Raw genomic sequence first — 21,747 nt, 5'->3', positions numbered from 1 at the left:
AACTTCAACCAACTATCATTTATTGTGTGTGTACTATGAGAGAAGTGTACTCTGTTCGACTCTGTGTCTGGGGTCATAGAAAAACAACAAAGTACAGGGTCTCTTCTCATGGAATTCACAGATAAGTGGGAGAGAGACATTCAAGTGTTCACACCAGCTGGTCTAGTCAAGATCTCCTTATTTCCTGTAGACACCTTCCACCCTTCCATATTCCCCTCCAAAAGGCAGATGTCTTTTGACTTCTTATACCTGTCATCATGACTCAGAATCTTGGATTCCTCCTCTTTATCCCCTCTGTCCACTCTGTTGTCAGTTCCTCTTAATTCATTTCTTAAAATGGTTCTCATATCTCTAAAGTTTCTGTCCATTCCCATCCCTGTCACCTTTTTCTAGATCTTGTCTCATCATCTCAAAGTTACATTGCTTAGAGCAGTAACCTTTTAGGAGGAGCCAGGGGCCCATGAGATAATTAAGAAAGTGTGTGTGCATGTGTTGACATATTTATTCCTGCCACGCTTCTTTTGCTTGTTCTGTTTTTCTCTAGTCTAATTTTCTTCCTAGTTCTTTCCTATCCTGCAAACTCATGTTAAGTCCCACTCTGTCAATAAAATATTCTCTGATTCCCTCTTTCTTTCTACTTCCTTGAACTCGTAGAGCCCCAGTCTATATTATATTGTATTAGCATTTAATCAGAACTGTTTTGTGTTGCTAACTATTTCGTGTCTATAGGGTTTCTTTTATTACTATATTAAGTTGCAAGATTACAGAGTGTTTTTTATGGGGCAGATGATTGGTACATGCTCAGTAAATGCATATGAAATAATATGATTAGATTTATAGAGTACCTATAAATATTTGAAGGTCCCTAATATTTGCTGAGCTACTTCTGTACCACAGTTGATATAGCCAGTCCCCTGTTGATGAACGTTTAGGTTGTTTCCAAATTGGATAATTACAAACATTGCTTTCTTTAATATTGAGCCTGTTGTCTAAAAAAAATTAATCTTCCCTGTGTTTCAACCAAATATTTATTAATCATTTACTGTGTGTCTAGCACTTTTTTTGTATTTGTGTTATTGGGAGATAGACAGTAGATTTCGGATACATTCTAGTAACTTGTACTATTGGCAGTATTTTTTTTTTCCATCCCTGATGTGGAATTTTGTTTTGCTTTTAGGATAAGAACAAGAAGCTACGTCCCCTGTATGACATTCCCTACATGTTTGAAGCCCGGGAGTTTCTTCGAAAGAAACTTATTGGGAAAAAGGTAAGTGATGACAGAAGCATATTTGCAAGTGGTTGGTTTATCACTTCCTTTGAAGGGGATTATTTTAAGCAGGGTCCTTTACTTGAGATAGAATTCCAGGGTCCAGCAGATGACACCCCTCCTCAGATTCTGGCTGGGTTACTTTGATATGAAGAGAGGCGTGCCTATATATCAGGAAATGGTGTCCCTTGGGAGAGGTTTAAAATTGGGGCCCTGACCACAGTGTGATTGCCAAAGCTCTTATGGCATGTTCTTTCCAAGGTTCAGGCTCAATTCCAGTTTCAGTAATTGCACATTGCCCTGAGCGCCAGTCACTTGGCTCTCTTATTCTCTTCAGCCACCTTCATTAAAAGTCTGGTGCTAGCGAGGGAAGGTTTGCTGATTTTTCTCTGAGTCTCCTGCTTCTGAGGGATAGGTTGGCTATAGAGGGAGGGATAGAGGGGCTCTCTTGGAATGGGAGCATGCTCGCTAAAATGCAGGCCACCTCTTCCTCTCTGGTTTGTAAAATTCACTACAGTCTCTACTTGCAGGTGCTTTGGGACTTTTCTTATGGGGAGAGGGTACACAACCTCCTGGTAGTTCCTTGGAGATTTTTGTGTAGTACACTGACTTTCTAGTCTAGTGTGACAGCTCACAGGCCCCAGAGTGCATTTCTATGGGTTCTTAGTTAAAGTATAATAGTCTGTTATTCTGAGACCACCTGCAGAATTTGCCATTCTGGAAGGATGGTCATAAGCCTTTAGGCAGCATCTTATTCTCTGCCCTGCTCAATGTCCTGGGTGGTTCTTTGTGTCCTGGATGAACAAAGGAAATGAATGGGATATTTCCTTAGATAGTAACTGAGAGAAATCAGTTTGAGGAGTGACTGTGATTCATCTTTTCCTTACTTTGCTTCAGTGGGGATTTTAGGGGGAAAATCATGTTTTGGGTTGACTTTATTGTATCTTTGGAAGGAAGGCCATGCTGCTATATATCAAGCCCTAACACATTAAAGCCATGTTAGTGTTTTAAACCTAAGTGCAGATTTTTAAACTGTTGGTGATGTGACAGGTTTGATGGGGCTCTGACGTTTGAACTGATGCCAAAATATATCATAAATATAACCAATTTTATTATGTACCATAATCACTAGGATGATAAATTACGACAAGGGATTTTGAGGTTGGGCATAAGATCAAATTGTTAATTTGAGTTAGAGAAACCAAACTGGATTTCCTAAAGTGAGTATTATATCTCCTCAGGTTCCTTCAGAGAATAGGCTCGTTTGTCATTGTATAAAACTTGACAGAATGCTGTATTCATTCATGAAGTGTAGTGTGAATGATGGCTTTAAGCCTCTTTCAATTTTTAGCTCCTGTTATCTGATCTAATGTCCAACATCTTTATTTCACCAAGTTGATTTCATTTGCTGGCTTATAAACAATATCATATAGAGAAACAGGTGTAAATTTCTATTGAAATACATCCGAAATCACATTGAAAGAAGGGGCATTGCATATTTGATTCACGAGCAGCCAGTTCTGTGGTATGTATTATGGCATCCACCTGGTTTCTTTGAATGTTGCCCTGCCCAGGTTGGATTTCATCCCTGGGAACATAGATCACAGCTTATTGCTGCAGCTGTTGAATGGTCCTGGAAGGTTAGCCCATGGACCATGTGCCAGGCCTTTGCAAAGTCATCTATCTTAGGATAAAAGAACTGATCTCAAGTGTTAGATATGGTGGCAATTCTTAAGCAATTAGTTTCCTTTGTAGTGGATGAAGCCTTGTTTACTGACTTCCTCTGTATCAGATTGGATTCTATTTGTGCTGAGCCCAAGTTTTGTCTCCCATGGTGACACTGTAAAAAACGAGGAATACTGTATCCCTGAGTAGGGAGTAGGATGCAGCTCAGCTCTGCTGGGCTGGAACGTTCCTGAAGCAAACTGCTTTTCCTGACTCACCACCTGAAACCACTTGCCTGTCTTCTGGGCCCATCAGTTGTGACAGGGAACACCCATGTGCCCTCACTTCTGGGAGCAGGCAGGGCAGTTGCTGCCTCAGGGGGGTGGCTAGCACATCATTGCACATTTCTGCCAATTCCCTTCAGACCTTTGCAGCTGTGCAGCCTGGCACATGGTGATTAAGAGGCACTGAGGGGGAGGGTGTGGGCCTGTGTGCCTGGTGCATGGAAGCTGATGAGGGCATCCTGTCGCAGCTTAAGGAAGGTAATGGAGGTAAATCATTTTCTTTGCCCAGACTACTCTCTGACCAACCCAGAGAACTGACAGTTTTGAGGGATTTTTAGAAGGTAGAGAAAGAAGACTAAAGGTTAATCACAAAGGTGTTTTGTTGGATTTGGCATCCTCCAAGCCAGTTGTACAAATTGACTCTGATTCACTCCCAAGATTTAATTTCTGCCTAATGCCTTAGCTACCGTAGCCATACCTGTGTCTCACCCTTGGTTTTATCATTTGTGAGCTAAGAATGGTTTTTTGTTTTTGTTTTTGTTTTTTTATCTTCCCTCTCTTGTGGGGTCATTAGGAGCATCCAGGATGATTGTAGTCATTATGTTTTTCCAGATGCCATTAAGGTATGTGGTTTGTGTTTTGTGCAACAGTACTGTTTTTGTATAGCCCTACTTTTTCCGATATGATTCATTACTGGCCCTGGTGTCAAGAAAAGTGAATCCATGTGCAGTATTCTGAGCGGCATCATAACTGGGGTAGTTTTCCATGACCTTCATTGTTAATTTGACTCCTCTTTCAACCTGTTGCCTAGATTTGGGTGATGGTTGGTTACATGTGGCATCTGGGTTACAACTTCCACAAAGTAAGTATCTGCTTATGCTACAGGGTGTATGTGCATGTGTATGCCTATAAATGTATATTATATGTGTCCTAAAAATGTTTGAGAAAATACATGAAGAGCCATACTACCTGGTAGAACACCCCATCTAGTTTACCATCTTCATCTATTCTCTCACTGAAATCTTGAGGCACTATTCTTGGTAAAGAACTTTGTTGCTAATTGCTTCTGGGGTTCTTCATGGCCCTAGAGTAGTAAAGAAATAGAATCCATGGTAACTTCAACACATCTTTCAGTTTTCCAGAATGATATCCTAGGTTTGTGAATGGGACAGTGAAATTGTTGCTGTCCAAAAGAACTAGGGCTATTATTCTCTTCTGATAACAGGAGTAATTTCTAAGCATATGTATTTTTTTAATGCTTAAAGAAGGTCATCCCATGGTAAGCAGGAGTTTGTGCACTTAAGTTATTTTGCTCTCAGTGGAATAAGGCATTTACTCTTGGTGGAATAAGGTAATAAAAACTGGGATTTTCATTGGGATTTTCCACAGTCATCTCATATAATATCTAAAGTAGGGTCTTAAAATACTTTTATCCATGTAATATAGCATTTACAAATGGCATATGAATCACTCCTGTAACTCTAATTGCAGAATTTCTATCACCATGGGAACCATTGTGTTCAAAGTTAGAATTTGTTTGGATGACAACTGAAGGGTCAAAAGTGGTAGAAAAGATGAAATTGCAAAAAGCCAGAGTACACCAAAGCTTCTTACGCTGCGGTTAGAGTCTCAGGTCAGACTGTCCTGTCTGCGCAGGGACCTCTGCCCAAAATATATGCCTGTTCCCTAAATGGTTTTTTCCCACCATTTCTGCTAAATAAGCAAACTTGGGGGGGATGTCGCTTTTTTGCAATCTAGCAGCTGCTTTTGCCTGGTTTTCATCTCTTTCAAATTTGTTCTGTGAACCAGGCTTGTTCTTCTTTAGGCACTTAAAATGGAATATTTTTCATAGTAAATGCAGACATTTGGTAAGTTATGTGGCTATAAATCATTTAGGGAGTTATTTCAAATCCAGATTGCTTTAGGTTATTCTCTTTTCGAAACCTCTTTCTCCTGAGGTATGTACTTTTGGGGTGTGGAGCAATCCAGAATATCTAAGACTGAACTCATAATTTGTCCAAACACCTCATCTCCTCCAGTGTTCTGGGAGTCACACACTATCCGTGCCTTCTGAGACATCTTTGACAACTCCCTCTTCTTTAAGCAACCCCTTATTCCAATCTTTTATCAAGTTCTGCTATATATATTATCTCTTGAATGTTTCTTCTTCTGTCCCTGGCACTGCTGCTACCTTATTTTATGTCCTTTTGTCTGACCTCCTTCTGTGGCCTTCTTACTGGCTTTCCCAATTCACTCTTTCCCACTCTAGTCCTTTCTCCATGGTGCAGCCAAAGGGAGCATCACAAACGCAAATCACACCATGCTCCTCCTTTGCCTAAGACTCTATTGGCTTCCCCGTGACTACCAAGGCCCAGTACAATCTGGTTCTAGCTTGCTTCTCAGAATAACCCTCCACCCATCCCTCATCCTGCAGGCCTCCTTTCTGGCCTCCATTAATTGTCTGGAATGCATTGTCCTCCCTCTCACCTCTGGACTTTTGCGCTTGCAGTTTCTTCTGCTTGGAATGCCTTCTGTTCATCCTCACTTCCCTTTCCCTCCTTACCTTCTGCTTGTCTTTCAGATCCTAGTTAAATGTAACTTCCTTGAGAAAGTCATCTCTGATCACAATTTGTAAAAATTTATTTGAGAAACTGTATGTTTAATATCTGTTTCTCTTTCAAGATTTATTCTGTTTGATCAATTAGGGTTCACATCTATTTTGCTCATCACCCCAGGGCCCAGTATAGTTTACAGTGCACAGTAGGTGATTTACTGAATAAATCAACTTTAGGGAAGTAAAATGGCGCTGGGCTAAAAGATGTGGAGAAATTTGTGCACTCATTTGAAAACAAGGAGGTGAAAGCAGGATCCACCAAATTTAGCTAGGGTTAGCCATATCTGCAAGAAGCAGAATGAGAGGGCCTTCTCTTTTGAGGATGCTTGAGTCAACCTGGAAATGGTTGATATCATATGTAACAATATTGTCTCTATTGTGGGTTAATGTGCTTTTATGAGCCAGGTTTGCAGCCTAATTACTATTTATAATCTTGGTTTTATGGGTTAAAATATTCTGAATGTCTAAGCGGACTGTGGGAGATATGGCTCATTTGTAATTTGGTGGCTTCCTTTGTATGATTTTCATGCCATTTAAATTTGTTCTGTGAACTAGACAGACAACTTTTATTTTAGGCACTTTATATAATGCCTATTCTCTCTTAAAGGGCTAGAGCTCTCATAGAGTTCTCTCTATGTGGTAGGCATTGAACTCTTTGAGCTTGGTTTTCACTCCAATTTTCGTATCCACCCTGCAAGGTGGTTATTCTTATTATACAAGTAAAGAAACTGAACCTCATAGAAATTAAGAGTTTACCCAAGGGTCCATGCTTCTCTGTTGTGTATACTGAATCATATGGAGATAATCAGGGTCATGGTACTTTTGGGAATAATGTTGATTCTCATATATAACATATACCTATGTGATCCCAGAAGTTGATTCTCATCAGCTCCCTCATCCTAGTTTGCAAATACCAGGAGGTGGTAATAGCACCATGTGTCAGGCTTGTGATGCTTTCAGCCCTCTAGACATTATCTCATTAGTCTTTGAGATGTCCCTGTGGAGTGATGTTTCATCAAATTGCTCTTGGGAGAAACCAGTGTCAGATTACATACCATGGTCTTGGTTACACAGACCAACTTGAGGGCATAGGTATCATAGCAAAGCCAACGTTGAGACTTGATTTTCTTTTCTCTCCAATCTCGTGGTATAGGTGAGATTGTTCTGGGAGATGCTGGGGAAAGGGAAGGGATAGGTGTTGCCTTTTTATCTTGTTGGCCCAGAGCCAGAGAGCGGTTGGGGTGCATTCTAGGTGCTTGTTTCCCTGTGCAAGGGCAGATACCTGAAGGAGCCAGGAGTAACGTTCCTTTCCAAGGAGCACTTTTTCATTCAACCAGAGAGAGCTCTTTAAGAGCATGGAGCTTTTTTGAGGGTTACTTTTCCATTCTTTTCCCTGGCCATTTGATGAGGTTGTCCTTTTCCTTTAAACACTTAGATGTTCTGTCTTTTGCAGTGTGTTACTTAATCAGCTGTGGTAAGTACAAAGCTGGCAGATTACCTTGATATATTTTAGTTTGATTTTTATATAAATATTTCCTTGGTCATCTCTACATTTTTCACTTCATATTAATTTGATTCACTCACACTATGGAAAAGTCCTTTACATGAATGATCAAAACAGGCCCTAGAGGTTGTGAATGCATTGTGATTTAAATTGACGGGTTTATATGAGGTTGCTTGTCCTTGCCTTCTTAGTGCCAGCTGTTACCATCAATTGTGGTTGTAAATTTTTTGAATAGATGACTGAAGATATTCACCAAACTGAGGGATGTTTTGGATGACTCGTCAGTTCTGACCAGTCCTTTTTCTAGTAAGAGTTCTACCACTTAAAAGTAACAGGGAACGTGTCAGTATGAATTGGAGACTGAGGGTCATTTTAGATGTCCTTTACTCTTTGGGTTTCGAGAATGATCCCAGTCTTTTACCCCTTAAGCCATTAGCTCCCTTGTCCTGTGGGGGTGATTAGCAGAAATGACAGTGGAGTGGCCTGTTTCTGGAAGCCTTGTTCTCAACAAGGTACTGTCTTCCTGTTGCCACCTAAATGCTCTTTTTGACAATTTCTTGTTTTTTTGTCTGTAGGTTGTGAAAAGTACCTCTGTGCTTTGGGGCCAGCACAGTATTGAGCTGAGCACACAGCTCTTTGGTGAAGTGTGGTATTTGTATAGTGTGTATTGTAATATCCTCTTCAGAAAGCATCTCTAAGTTAACTGAGGAAACTGGAAATTTCAACTGTATTCCTGGAAATTTCTTCTGTATGCTCACCTGTGGGAAATGATTTGTTAGCTACTAGAATCCTTGAGATTCTCAAATCTCTGGGTTAATACTCTTCTATTAATTTGCTTATTATTAAAGACTTTCTTCCCTGTATTCCTAAGTTGCTTGTAGTTGTCTGGTGAAAGTTCTTACATTTATAACATGATTTGTGGTCAGTTTATCTTAAGCCACCAACTTGGATCTTTACAGCTAGATTTCAGAAATCTTGTCCTTGGGGCTGGAACTTTCCATGCTTATTCTCTGCAAACTGGGATTTTATTTTAGGGGGAGATTTGTGCTGAATCAGCTCAGCTGTGTTTGGGGGTAGGGAGAGGACAGGCTTTTTTTTCCCCCCATTTTAAAAATAACCCTTTTGTGCCAAAACCCTATAAAATATGCTGAATTGCAAATCTTCCAACTTCCTATACCTCCTGGTTTACAGAGGATAGATTCTTTTTGAGCTTGGGCTTGATGCTTGTGTGCAGAATATCTTAAGATACTGTGTAATACGTTGTGTAAGGAGAGCAGAAAGGGAGACTAGGCCCAGCTGAGCTCCATTGGGGAGGAACCCTGACTCTTACTGCTTTTTCTCAATACTTTTCTCTCCGACAGCGTCATCTTTTAAGGGTGTACATAGGAGTAATATATATATATATATATCACTTTCCCTATTAAAAAATTTAGGACCAGTAGTTCTTACATATTTGCAAAGTAACGTGTATCATTCAGAAGTAGTAAGTTCAATTTGAGAGTACAGAGTTTCCAGGGTTTCTTTCTGTGTGGCTCTGTTTTTATAATGCTCAGTGAAATTAGGCTAATAGCTCAAGTTGCTTCAGTATTTCTTTCCCGAGTGTATGAATAATTTGTGCACGTGGGAGAAGGTAGCATGTGAAGGGTCTGTTGATTCTAAGGTTAAGTTCTGTCAACTCTTTACATCTGGATGACAATTGATATTTCAGGGCTACAGCTTCAGTTGTAAATTTTTAAAAATATGAGCTCCTTGTTTCAAATGTATTTAAATTTGAGTGAAGCATTTTGCTCTTGTCTGAAACAAATTCTTTTATTGCTACCTGGAACTGCCTTCTTTGTTTTCACTTGTGTAGTTATCTTTTCTCTGGCAAATTTTCAGGTATTCCTAAAATGCTGCGATTCTTTCCCAGGAGAATTGCCAGCTTGGACAATCCTTCCTAGTGTTTTCATGTATGGAGATGAAAGTCAGAAAGCAATTTAGATTCTTTGTATATCTGGCTGCTCTCACTACTTGGCTGATAGCTGGATTTCCTGTTTCTGGGTTTGCACATTGGTAGAGAGCTCCAGGTAGTGTTTGAGGATGTCAGTGTTCTTTCGCCTCTAGTTCCCTGTCTTCCTTGTGTTGTTCTCTGTTTATCCTTTTTGTCATGACTCCTCCTGGATGGTAATGCCTTCTCTTCTCCACCAGCTGACACTCAGTGTGGAGTATTGACACTCCAGAGCACATAGTTCATTTCACACTCAGACTTGAACGTTTTCCTCTTTTTTCCTGCTCCCCTTCCTTGAAGGATGAGTGCTGATGTCCACTTGAGAATGCCACTATCTGGTGGCTGTCCTAGTCACAGAGCCCCAGTCACTTCAATAATTAGCAGCATTTTGAAATCTGGCACACCTTGGGAGAAATCACTCCTGGCAATGGCTTTTGAAGAGCCAAGCTCATCCCTTTGAAGGTTGATGAATAGAACGTTAGGAATAATTAGCACAATTCCATCTTCTGGAGCATTCTCTTTCCCTAATATTCTGCCTGCTTTGAGTGAGTGTTATGTGGAGATATGCAGGAATTTTCTTCTGTAACTATAGGAATCCTGGATTTTGTCCTCAATCTAGTCTTGGACTAGGCATTTTTTCTTCAACTTTGCTTTCTCACCTATTCTAGCTTTAACAAGTGGGTTGGACTGGGCTGGGCTCATGAACAGGTAGCCCTCCTCTGAAAGTAAAGATCAAGTAGCTGGTCGTTTATTCCCTTTTAGGACTCAGTACTTGAAGCTTTGACCATGAGTAATCGTAATTTGTTGACAAGTCCATAAATGCTAGCCTAGTGAAATCAATTCATTTTTATTATTGACTCAGCAAATACATACTGTGCAACTACTCTGCACCAAACCTTGTTTTAGGCATAGCGGATAGAGCCTTGCAAACACTTAACTCCTATAGAACTTATATTTCAGAAAAGGTACATGTGGTTATTTGACATTTTGTTATAGGAAAGTCCTCTTTGGAGGCAAAATAAAAATGAATAAAATATCTCTGTCACAAGTTGTTTACAGTCTAATTGGGGAAAGATAACGTAAACATGCATGAAGTTGAATAAGAATGGATTTGAATAACTGATAAGACAACAGAAAAGTTGTCTCTTGGTGGTATTTGATTAATGCAGTGTGAATTGTTTAGATCTTTCAGAGAGAGGCGAGGTCTCACCTGCTGGGGACCTTGTGCCCTCGGAGGGCTTCAGCCACTGCACTCTTTGCTGACTCTTCGGTATGAATATTTCCCCTCCAACCTCTTTCTCTGCCTGCAGATCTCTGTTTTCCAGCTGCTGATGACTTCAAGTATGGATTCCTTATGTCCAAAAGGCAGTTCATGGTGTCCATGAGCTTTTTTTCCCCCATATACAGACTGCCTTGGCTTCCTTTGTTGGTGGTCTTACTTAAATAATGTCATCAAGAAATTTTAGAATGAACAACCTCCCCCCACTACTATGGTCTTCTTAGTAACCAAGTTCTCCTGATTCTGCCTCAGTCTTCTCTCCCAAATCCTCCTTTTCTCAGTATTTCCAGGCCTCTCTTTTAGTCCGTATACTTGTAGTCTCTCATTTTATTTATTTCAAGTGCCTCTTAATTACCTTCCCTGCTCCTCCTAGACTTGGGCCATTTTTGACATTGCTGTCAGAATTGCTTCCTATGTGCACAGTCTTGATCATATCACAAACTCTGGTGACATCCAGGTACCTGCAGAAAAGAATCTTAACTCCTTGAATGGGCAATAAAAGCAAAGACAAGGCAGTTATATATAAGCTACCGTAATTTCCTATATTTTAAGGATTCCTGCTTCCCTTTCCTGCTTCACTCCCTAGCCTACTCACCACACTGTATTTCACAAAGAATTCACCATTCTATGGACATGCCAAGCCCTTTCACAGCTCCTTGCCTTCATACTTGTTTTTCTGTCAAGAATCTTTTTAATCTGTATGGTCTTTTCAGTGGCTTGTTGGTGATGCATTTCCTGGCTCCCTACCTAGAGTCTGGTCCTTTGCTTTTTCTGTTGTCTCATAAGACCTGTTTGCCCATTACTGTAGTTGCGGTTCCCACAGATAACATACCTCCCTTCCCTATTCCCAATCCCACCTGCCCAACAGGGCAAAGACCCTGTCTTATCTTTTCATTTGCTCAAAGTTCCTGTGACTGCCAGATGTTGGTAATAAGGCTGGGGTCATTAGTAAATCTCTACAGAGTGGTGAAATTTACTGTGTGCCTTGAAGGTCTTGAGAAAGACCAGGCATTTGGATGTGTATAAGGGATACAGAAAGTTCATATAGCTCTAAGCTGGGGAGATGGTTTTCTCATGACCTGCTGCCTTCATTTTTCTCATACTAAAGGAAACTTTGAGCCCCACTTCAAGGGATACTTTTGTCTGAATGAAAGACCATAAAAATAAGTGGAATACGTTTTTATTTTGTTGTCTGTATATGAATTTTAATTATTAACTCTATCACTCCATCTGATTGGTGACAACATACTTGATGCCCTATGTCAGCACCCCATTGTTAGACTGTCATTTGCAGCCCTCATGAGGCAGCCTGTGTGGTCACTCCTTAGTGAGAGTTTGAGTCTTTTCTTCATAACTCAGACTGTTCAGCATTTGTAATTTGTTCTCTTTAAGAATGATTTGACAGAGGGATTTACTCAGGTAGTAGGCAATAAGTTAATATTTTTTGGCTTGAATTTTCTATTATTATTTTAAAGCTTTTTAAGTGACAGAAACTTGATGGACCCTGACTGCTTCCTGCAATTTCCATTCACCCTGATGTGGGATTCATAGTGTTCCTTTTCCCCAATGATAGTCCAGATGAATTGGAAGTAAATAAGTCAGTGACTTGAGCCAGTCTGCCTTTCCGCCACGTGTGTCTTTTTGCCTGGCAGGTTGCTGCTTGTCCCGATGCCCCAGAGCCTCTCAGGCCAGAAGTTGACGCATGGGGAGTGCTGAGGCAGGAGCTGCAGGGAGACACCTCGCTTTGTCCCAACTAGGCCAGATTTCTGCCCCCTCTAAGCCTCTGACCCTCCTTTATTTAAAAAATACTAAAAGAAAAAGAAAGAGAAGGGTAAATGAGGGAACAGAAGAATGAGAGGAAGGAAGAAAATCTCAGAAGTGGCCTGAACATGGACTAGAAGTTATGTGAGCACATTTTGGTGCGATTGGAGAGCCTGAGAGGCTTCTTTAGTTTACTTGGTGAGTTGAATCTCAACAGCTGAGAGATGTAATCTTAACAGTATGATATGTATGTTCGTAAAGCCTCTGTTTATTTTATTTGCAAAATGGGTGTAGTGTTTCACCATCTGTGATTCCTTAGGTGTGATAGGATAAGGAGAGAATCAAAACAGATAGCTGCATTAGGAATGAATTTTAGGCAGGATGGAAAGGATAGAAATAGAAAGTAGTACCTCAAGTGCAGACCTACAATCTTGTCCACAGTTTGTAAGCCCATATTAAAATGAAGAGAAAAGAAGATATGTAGCTGAAATTTGTGTGTGTTCAAATTCTTACACTTTGGATCAATTCATTTCTTTCACTACGGCTTACTTTCTTAATTTGTAAAATCCAAAAAGTTCTTTTTTCCATCTTCTGAAGAGATGACCCTACCAAAGAATCCTGAAAGGCTCGATTAGTAACCCTCGTATCTCTAATCTGACTCTGATGTAGCAATACTTACTGTTAAATGTGTCCTATTAGTGACTCTGGGGAGGGTCACCAGAAAGAGGCAGGCAGATTTCTATTGCCTAATTTCTATTGCTCCACCTCATAGGATGGCCTGGAGGTGGAAAATCTAGGAGCCTGGAACCTGGACCTGAAGTGCATCTCGTCTTTGTTGTTCCTCCAACTCCAAGACCTTGGATGAGTCACCTGTATTTTGGACATTAGTTTTCTCGTCTGTAAAAGGGGAAGGGAACTGGCATTCTCCTAGAATGTTTGTAAACCCTGTAACAGTGAAGATTTTCTCTTATGTTTTGCACTAATTGATCAGTTAGTCCTTTTACAATTCTGAAGGCTTAGTCTTTTTGAAAACAAAGCTGTTTTATTTAAATATCAATGAGTGAATACCAAAAGGAGGTTTGAGGGGTGTGTGCACATGTGCACAACTGAGACCTGTGACCACTGGGTGGTTCTTTGTACTTACTATGGGGAGGCCTGTTTGTTGAAGAAAAACAAATCTCTACTCCTTTTGAGGTGTGGCTCTATCTTTTGCCTACCGTACTCCTCCTGAGAAAGGTAGGAGACTGAATTCATTCTTTTCCCAAGAAAGTTATGAGCTAAAGAGAAACTGTAGGTTTACAGAAAAATCACAGTTCCCGAATACCTCCACCCTACTCTTACCACTTTGCATTAGTGTGGTACCTTTATTACAATTGATGAAAGAATATTACAATTTTAGTATTAACCATGGCCCATAGTTTCCATTCGAGTTCACTCTTTTGTGTTCTACAGTTCTATGGGTTGTTGTTGTTTTAATTTTTATTCTAGTGACATATATAACCTAAAATTTCCCCCTTTAATCACATTCAAATCTATAATTCAGTGGTATTAATTACATTCACATTATGGTGCTACTATCACTACCATCCATTACCAAAACTTTTCCGTCACTCCAATTAAGCATTAACCATTCTCCTTCCTCACTCTGGCCCCTGGTAACCTGTTTTCTAGTTTCTGACTATGAATTTGCTTATTCTAATCTCACTAATAGGAAATGATTAGAACTAAAGAATATCTTTTAATATCTTATCATCTAAAATGTTTACATGGTTATGGTGAGAGTTAAGTTTAGAGTCCAGTTAACTATTGGGACAAGGACCTAAGTCTTCAAATGTTTTTTTTTTTCTGGTTCAAGTGCCAGTGTTTGTTTCTCTCCATCACTCATCAATTCACTTAATTTTGAAATAATAACTTTAGGAACCCAGATTCATTAGAATGATGGCTCCTTGATATCTGCCAGGTGCTTTTTCATGTTTTTTTTAACCAGTTTCTCTCCATTGCCAGAGTTTGCATGCTGCTAGCAGTATGGAAGGAAAGCAGCATGCAGCTTGCATTCCACAGCATGTAAGAGGTTTTGAAGATGAAAGAGAAAGATGGGTTCTGTTGCTTCTCTTAGGTATTTCTGGTTTGGTGGTAGCTAAGCACAGCTTTCTAAAGGGAAAATGGGAATATGATCACTAAGTCTTAATAGATTTATCATCTCTCTTTCCCCATTCAGAGAGTGAAAGTGGTATTGATAGTCTCTTATATCCCCTCCTTTACAAACACAGATTCTTCCTTCCTTCATTTTTGTCTCTTATTGTCTTCTTCCCTCCCTCTCTGTTTACTCTTCCTTTTCTCTCCCTTCCCTCTGCCTTGCATTTTCCATACTCCTTCTCAAAGGTGCTTAGACATTCACTATGAAACAACTTCAAAATGCTAAATTTGTAGTAGCTCTCATTTTCTAATGTATGTACCCCATCTGCCTTACTCTCTGACTTGGCTATTGCACTGGATCCCTGGGACCTTTCTGGCCTTAGGAAGAAGAAAGTGATTTGCTAAATGCCATTTTTTTCTTGTTTCTGCTCTTCTTCCCAGCAGCATGAAACTTGGGTCAGTACCAAAGTTGACAGAACATTAGCTTCTCTCTCAACAAGGTCCACATAGTTTACTTGATGGTTCCAGTCTCTCCTTGGACTTTGGTTCCTCTTGAGTGAACATGTAGAGTTTTCAAGGCTAGATAGTATCGTGCATTTAAAGCTCTCTGCCTGCTTTTAATAGTAATTTTTGCTTTTGGGGGGAAAGGACAAACATGGTTGAGGAAGAAATTGTGTCCGTCACCCCTTTTAGTCTGAATTTCCTTTCCCTTGAGGGATTTTAGTTGATGAGCCAGAACAGGGTATGTGTTTCCTTGCTGGGCGCTCTAACGACGTCAGCTTAATGCTGCCCCAAGCACCAGTCACATGTGGGGTGCTTGGACATTGTCTGAGCTAATAAAATAGCTATTTGAATGACACTGTGCTTCAGAGTCTGTGTGAAGCACATTTTCCTTGTAGGACCCTAGCCTCATATTTCACATCTGGATTGAATCATTTCTTCCTTCACTCTGTGTCATCATCTCTGTCCTGCAACTTGGTGTGTCACGGTTGATGGGTAGCAGTGCAGGATTGATTTCTTTGGGTCCTCGTTTCTTCCTCTTGCAGAGATTGCTTTTTGCATTAATATGATTTCCATGACAAGGCAGAGATACTTTTCCTTACAGGACTTTTTTTTTTTTTTTTTTTTAATTTAAGTTTTAAAAAGCCAGGAAGACATAATTTAAAAATTTTTTGTTTTATATAACATAACATGTTCCTTACATTTTAAAAATAGATGTAGATATCATTTTTAGAAAGAACATATATGGCTAAAGCAGGGATTCTTTTTTTACTTTCTCCTGAAGATTTTCAAAGCCATATCAAGACGCTAAATGATTTTGGTTGTTTAAATGCTGAAGCAGACATTTTGAAGTCGCTTGGCAGGGATAGCTGACATAGAAACATAGGATATTTTTTGACAAACTATTATATAAACCAGGCAGGCATTTAAATTATTTAACATATATTTTCTCTTTAGACATTTTTATTTACTAGGAAGCCAATGACATTGCTGTAAGTTTTTCTCTACATTTTTTTGTCATGTTCATTTTTTATTTTAATAATTATTTTGACAGGTAATATGTTCACTTGGTTTAAAATTCACTGCTATTAAAGTGTATACAATTCAAGACCTCCCTCAGCCCTGGTCCTTCACCCTTCCCTAGAAGCAATCAATATTACCTTTTCTTTGTGAATGCCTCCAGAGATGTTTTAGGCCTATATAGGCATATGTATTTATGGGTGGGTGGATGGTTAGTTTCCCAGGCTGCTGAAGCAAATACTATGAAATGGGTCGGATTAAACAACAGGAATTTATTAGCTCACGGTTTTGAGGCTAAAAGAAAGTCCAAATCAGGGCATCATCAAAGCAATGCTTTCTCCCCCAAGACTGTGACATCCTGGGACTGGCTGCTGGTGATCCTTGGCCCTTAACTTGTCACATGGCAAGGCACATAGTGATAACACCTGGTCTCCCTTCTGTTCTGGGTTCCATTGATGTTCAGCTTCTGGCTGCTCTCTCTGTGGCTTTTCTCTCAGCCTCTTGCTTCCTGTGGCTTTCTCTCTCCTGTATGAATTTTATTCTGCTTATAAAGGACTCCAGTAACAGGATTAAGACCATCCTGAATGATGGGGGCCCACACCTTAAATGAAGTAACCTTATCAAAAGGTTTTACTTACAATGGATTTACACCCACAGCAATGGGTTAAGTTTAAGAACATATTTTTCTGGAGTTCATATAGCTCCTGACCACCACAGTAGGTATTCTCCCTTTTTGCGCAAATCAAAATACAGACAAAATTTTATACATAAGTACAACTAAAAATAACCTTTTTGCATTCGTGCTTCATTTTTATGTGCTTAAAATTACTAAAAGGTTATCCTTGTTGATTGTACAATTCAGGGAAAGTTTACAATTTGCCTCCAAACTTTCAGCCTAGTTTTCTCTCAGGCCATAATTTTTCTCCTTGAAAATGCAATTATGAGTTCTACTAATATTGGGGATTTTGTCTGTTATATTCTTGTTTATAATACTCTGTTGTTTTCCTGTTTTGTTATAAATAACATTTCCTGCTGGTTTTATCAGTTGCAAAAGTAACACTTGTTCATTCTAAAAAGTATTTTGGAAAAAAAAAAAGAGAAATTTAAAGGAAAAAGGAAGTCTCTGCCATCCAGGGATAGCATTTGTTTAATACTTGAGTATAGTGTGTATTATTCCAATCTTTTTAAAATTCATTTGGAAATTTGCCTAATTTTCAGCTTAGCTAGTAATTATATGGTACTTAATGTTTTGTAACCTTCAATATGATGATTTCTCTGTGTCTTTATAGATAGTCTTCTACATATGAAGGGTTTGTATCATTTAATATCAGGTGACTTAATTATCTGTTGTTGGCTTGTTGTAGTGGTTTAGAGTACGGGATTTGGAACCAAGAAGACATAGGTTTGCATCACTAGGAGAGCGTTATCCAACTCAGCGTTGTCATGTGCATTAAATGAGGTAATGTGCTAAGCCCTTAGTACAATGCATAATAAGTGCTGAATTGATGATAGCAAACTACTGAGTCAGGACATAGGAAAATTAAGAAAAGAGAGCAATATATAATACGACAAATAAAATGAGCTAGTTCTGTGTTATGTCCTGATAAGGTTGAGTGATCAAGAAAGGGCTAAAACGAGCAGAGTGAGCTCTTGAGAGGGAGAAGGTGGTGGCCAGCATTTTATTTACCATAGCCCCTGTTGCCTTTGACAGCAGTCTAACCAAATTGTGGTCTACTGCTTGTCCTTCTTCTTAAGAAAGTCTTTTCACTCCCCGGGTGCTCAGTGTCCCTGACTTGGATCTGCCTACATCAGAGAGGAAGTAGGAGTGGGCCAAGGAAAAGAGGGGGAGTTGAGAGAGAGTTCTTAATATCTTGTTTTTTGAGATTCTTGGCACATTTTTCACAGCCTGATAAGAGTTCCCATGGGAACTGGCAGGACATCTGATGAGAACCTAATTTAGTGTGACCCAAAGGGAGCTAAATAAAGGGCAGGGTATCCTCCATCTAGGAACATTTTTTTTTTTTACCTCCAGTCTCTCTGAAAGTCTCAAACTTACAGCTTGTAATTATGGATTCTCAGTCTCCTGAACTTAACTATTCAACCATAGCTATTTGACCAAAAGTTTGGGCCCCTGCTTTTTTGAAAATGTTATTTACCAGTTTGACACATTTGCTTTTAAAAGCTGGATTTTTAATTGAAGAGTTGCTGATTAATTCAGGTATTTATTAAATTTGAGGTGGTACTGTGAAGTGGGTTTATTTATGGCCCCATTGGCAGCATATTTTGTTTAAAATACTTCTTTTTGATGTGATTTATGATTTGTATTATAGGGTGATGATTCTTGGTTGCTCATGTCATACTCAACACTTAAGCAATTAAGGATTTACTTTGGTAGTAATTATGGAGTATGTTGAAAACAAAATGAAGTACAAATGCTGCTTTATTTGAAAATGTAGGCAATCTGGTTATAAAATACAATGTTGTGTTATTATGCTGTCCTTTTTCCATGGTATTACCTTTAGGTTTCCACTGATTTTAAATGCTTTCCTTTTTAAAATTAAGTTCATACTAACCAAACTTTTGATTGAAATAAAGGGTCTGATATTATATGTATCCTCGGCACTACTGCCATTTGTCATCCCAGAAAAAATGATCTGTCACTTGTAACAATTCTTTATAGAAAAGCAGGGCCTCATTTTTAGGAAGATATTGAGTCTTTGTTTTAACAAACATGTAAGCTGCTCCCCTGATGTAAATTAAATCTACTTTCTCTCCTTGTTCATTGGAGGCAGAACTGGTGTTCAGGAATGTCTCTATGATTTTCCTTTGTGTTACCTGACATTTTATGAGCCATTTCCATTAAGGACTAAACTAACTTTTCAGCTTAAGGATTCTCTTTAGCTGTCCATATAACTGAGAATGTAAATTCTGACCTTTAGTCATTTTCATTGTGCTAATCACTTTATCTGTTTTTGTTATCACTCTCATAGGGGTAGCATTCCAGGTGCTAGGAAAAGATGGGGGATTCCTTTCAGTTTGCACAGATACGAGTCTCTGTATGCATTAAGCTTTCTTTAAAAAATAATTTCTCAGCATTGGAGTATCCTTAATTTAAATAGTTCTAACCACCCTGCTACTGTTTGCCATCCTACTTTCTTAGTTCTTGACTTTGAAGATCTTAGATGGACTCAACTGAGATGCTTGCTATACACATTCTGAATTTGCCATGGGCCACCCTGATTATCCTGTTTCTGAAGAGTATTAACAAGGAGGCCTTTTCCCTGTCTTCTACCAGGAGCTCCTGTGGAAACGTCTCAGATGCTGCTGACTAGAGATATCACCTCTGGTTAAATCTGTGCTGCTTAGAAACTCACACTCAACTAGACTCAAATCTATAGGAAAGGCATTAAATTCTTGTGGCTTTGCAAGAAAGTAAAAATAAAAAGACATTGGCGGAATGGGTAAAAAGCACAATCCAACTATATGTTGTTTACAAGAGACACAAATAAGTTGAAAGTGAAAGGATGGAAAAAGATATTCCGTGCAAATAAAAACCAAAAAAGAGCTGGGGTTGTTATACTGATACTGGACAAAATAGACTTTAAGACAAAAGCTGTTATAAAAGACAAAAGAACACTATAAAAGGGGCAATCCACCAAGAAAAAATAACAATCATAAATATTTACACACCTAATCATAATACCCAAAAATACATGAGGCAAACACTGGTAAAACTGAAGGAAGAAATAGACAACTCTACAATAATAGTTGCACACCTAGAGGAACTAGGAAAAGAATAGCAAACTAAATTCAAAGCAAGCAGAAGGAAAAAAATAACAAAATCAGAGCAGATATAAATGAAATTGAGAATAAAAAAATAATAGAGTCCATAAACAAAACCAAAAGTTGGTTCCATGAAAAGATCAATGAAATTGACAAACCCTTAGCTAGACTAAAAAAAGAGAGAAGGCACAAATAAATCAGAGATGGGGGGGCATTACAGACTCCACAGAAATAAAGAGTCATAAGATACTATGAACAACTGTATGCCAACAATCAAGACAACCTATATGAAATGGACTACTTCTTAGAAACATACAAACAACCTACACCAACTCTAGAAGAAGTAGAAGATCTCAACAAATAAAATACAAGTAAAGAGATTGAATTGGTTATCAAAAACTTCCCAGCAAAGAAAAGCCCAGGACCATATGGTTTCGGGTGAATTTCTACCAGTCATTTCAAGAAGAATTAATACCAAGTCTGCTCAAACTTGTCCCCAAAATTGAATGGGTGGGAACACTATCTAACTCATTCTGTGAGGCCAGCATCACCTTAACCCCAAAGCTAGATAAAGATACTGCATGAAAAGAAAATTACAGACCAATTTCTTTAATGAATATAGATGCAAAAATCCTCAACAAATACTAGCAAATAGAATCAAACAGCACATTAAAAGAATTATAGTCCATGATCAAGTAGGTGTTATCCCAGGTATGCATGGTCGGTTCAACAAAAGAAAATTAATATAATATACCACATTAACAAATGATTGTCTCAATTGATGCAGCAAAGGCATTTGACAAAACCCAGCATCCTTTCTTGATTAGAAAAAAAAAGGAATAGAAAGACACTTCCTCAACATGATAAAGGGCATATATGAACAACCATAGCTAACATCGTACTCATTGAGGAAAGACTGAAAATTTTCCCTCTAAGATCAGGAACAAGACAAGGATGCCCACCATCACCACTGTTATTCAGCAGTGTGCTGGCAGTTCTAGCCAGAGCAATTAGGCAAGAAAGAAAAAAAAAAAATTAAAGGCACCCAAATTGGAAAGAAAGAAGTAAAGCTTTTATTAATTGCAGATAACATGATCCTATAAATAGAAAGCCCCGAAAAATCTACAACAAAGCAACTAGAGCTAATAAACAAATTCAGCAAAGTAGCAGGATACAAGATCAACATGCAAAAATCAATAGTGTTTCTGTACACTAGTAATGAGCAATCTGAGGATACCAAAAAAAAAAAAAAATTCTATTTACAATAGCCACTAAAAGGGATAAATTTTAACCAAGGATGTAAAAGGCTTGTTTACAGAAAACAAAAAAAAAAAACATTGCTGAAAGAAGTCAAAGAAGACCTAAATAAATGGAAGGACATTCTGTGTTCATTGATTGGAAGACTAAATATCATTAAGATGTCAGTTCTACCCCAAATGATTTATAAGATTCAATGCAATCCCAATTAAATTTCCAACAGCCTACTTTGCAGAAATGGAAAAGCCAATTGCCAAATTTATTTGGAAGCATAAGGGGCTCCAAATAGCCAAAACATCTTGAAAAAGAACAATGAAGTTTAGGACTCAAACATCCTGTTTTTAAAGCATATTACAAAGCTACAGCAATTGCAACAACATGGTATTAGCATAAAGATAGCTATATTGACCACTGGAATCTAATTGAAAATTCAGAAATAGCCACTCACATCTATGGTCAATTGATTTTTGACAGAGCTGTCAAGTCCACTCAACTGGGACAGAATAGTCTCTTCAAAAAGTAGTGCTTGGAGAATTGGATATCCATATGCAAAAGAATGAAAGAGGACCCTTATCTCAGACCATACAACAAAACTAACTCAAAATGGATTAGTGACCTAAATATAAGAACCAGGAATATAAAACTCATAGAAGAAAATGTAGGGAAACGTTTTCAGTATCTTGTGTTAG

The 21,747-nt window shown here is 38.7% G+C and overlaps 1 protein-coding gene across 1 annotated transcript in view; it reads left to right on the top strand.

The window, feature by feature from the left end:
- Positions 1-21,747, top strand: part of SND1 (staphylococcal nuclease and tudor domain containing 1) — a 462,700-nt gene that overhangs the window by 166,130 nt on the left and 274,823 nt on the right. Inside the window, exon 11 of the mRNA XM_037836239.1 lies at positions 1,178-1,267. Within this exon, the coding sequence (XP_037692167.1) occupies positions 1,178-1,267 (90 nt within the window). The remainder of the gene's footprint in view (positions 1-1,177; positions 1,268-21,747) is intronic.

Source organism: Choloepus didactylus, chromosome 5, assembly GCF_015220235.1.
Source record: "Choloepus didactylus isolate mChoDid1 chromosome 5, mChoDid1.pri, whole genome shotgun sequence".
NCBI classification, from domain to species: domain Eukaryota; kingdom Metazoa; phylum Chordata; class Mammalia; order Pilosa; family Megalonychidae; genus Choloepus; species Choloepus didactylus.
This window is presented reverse-complemented; position numbering and strand designations above follow the sequence as displayed.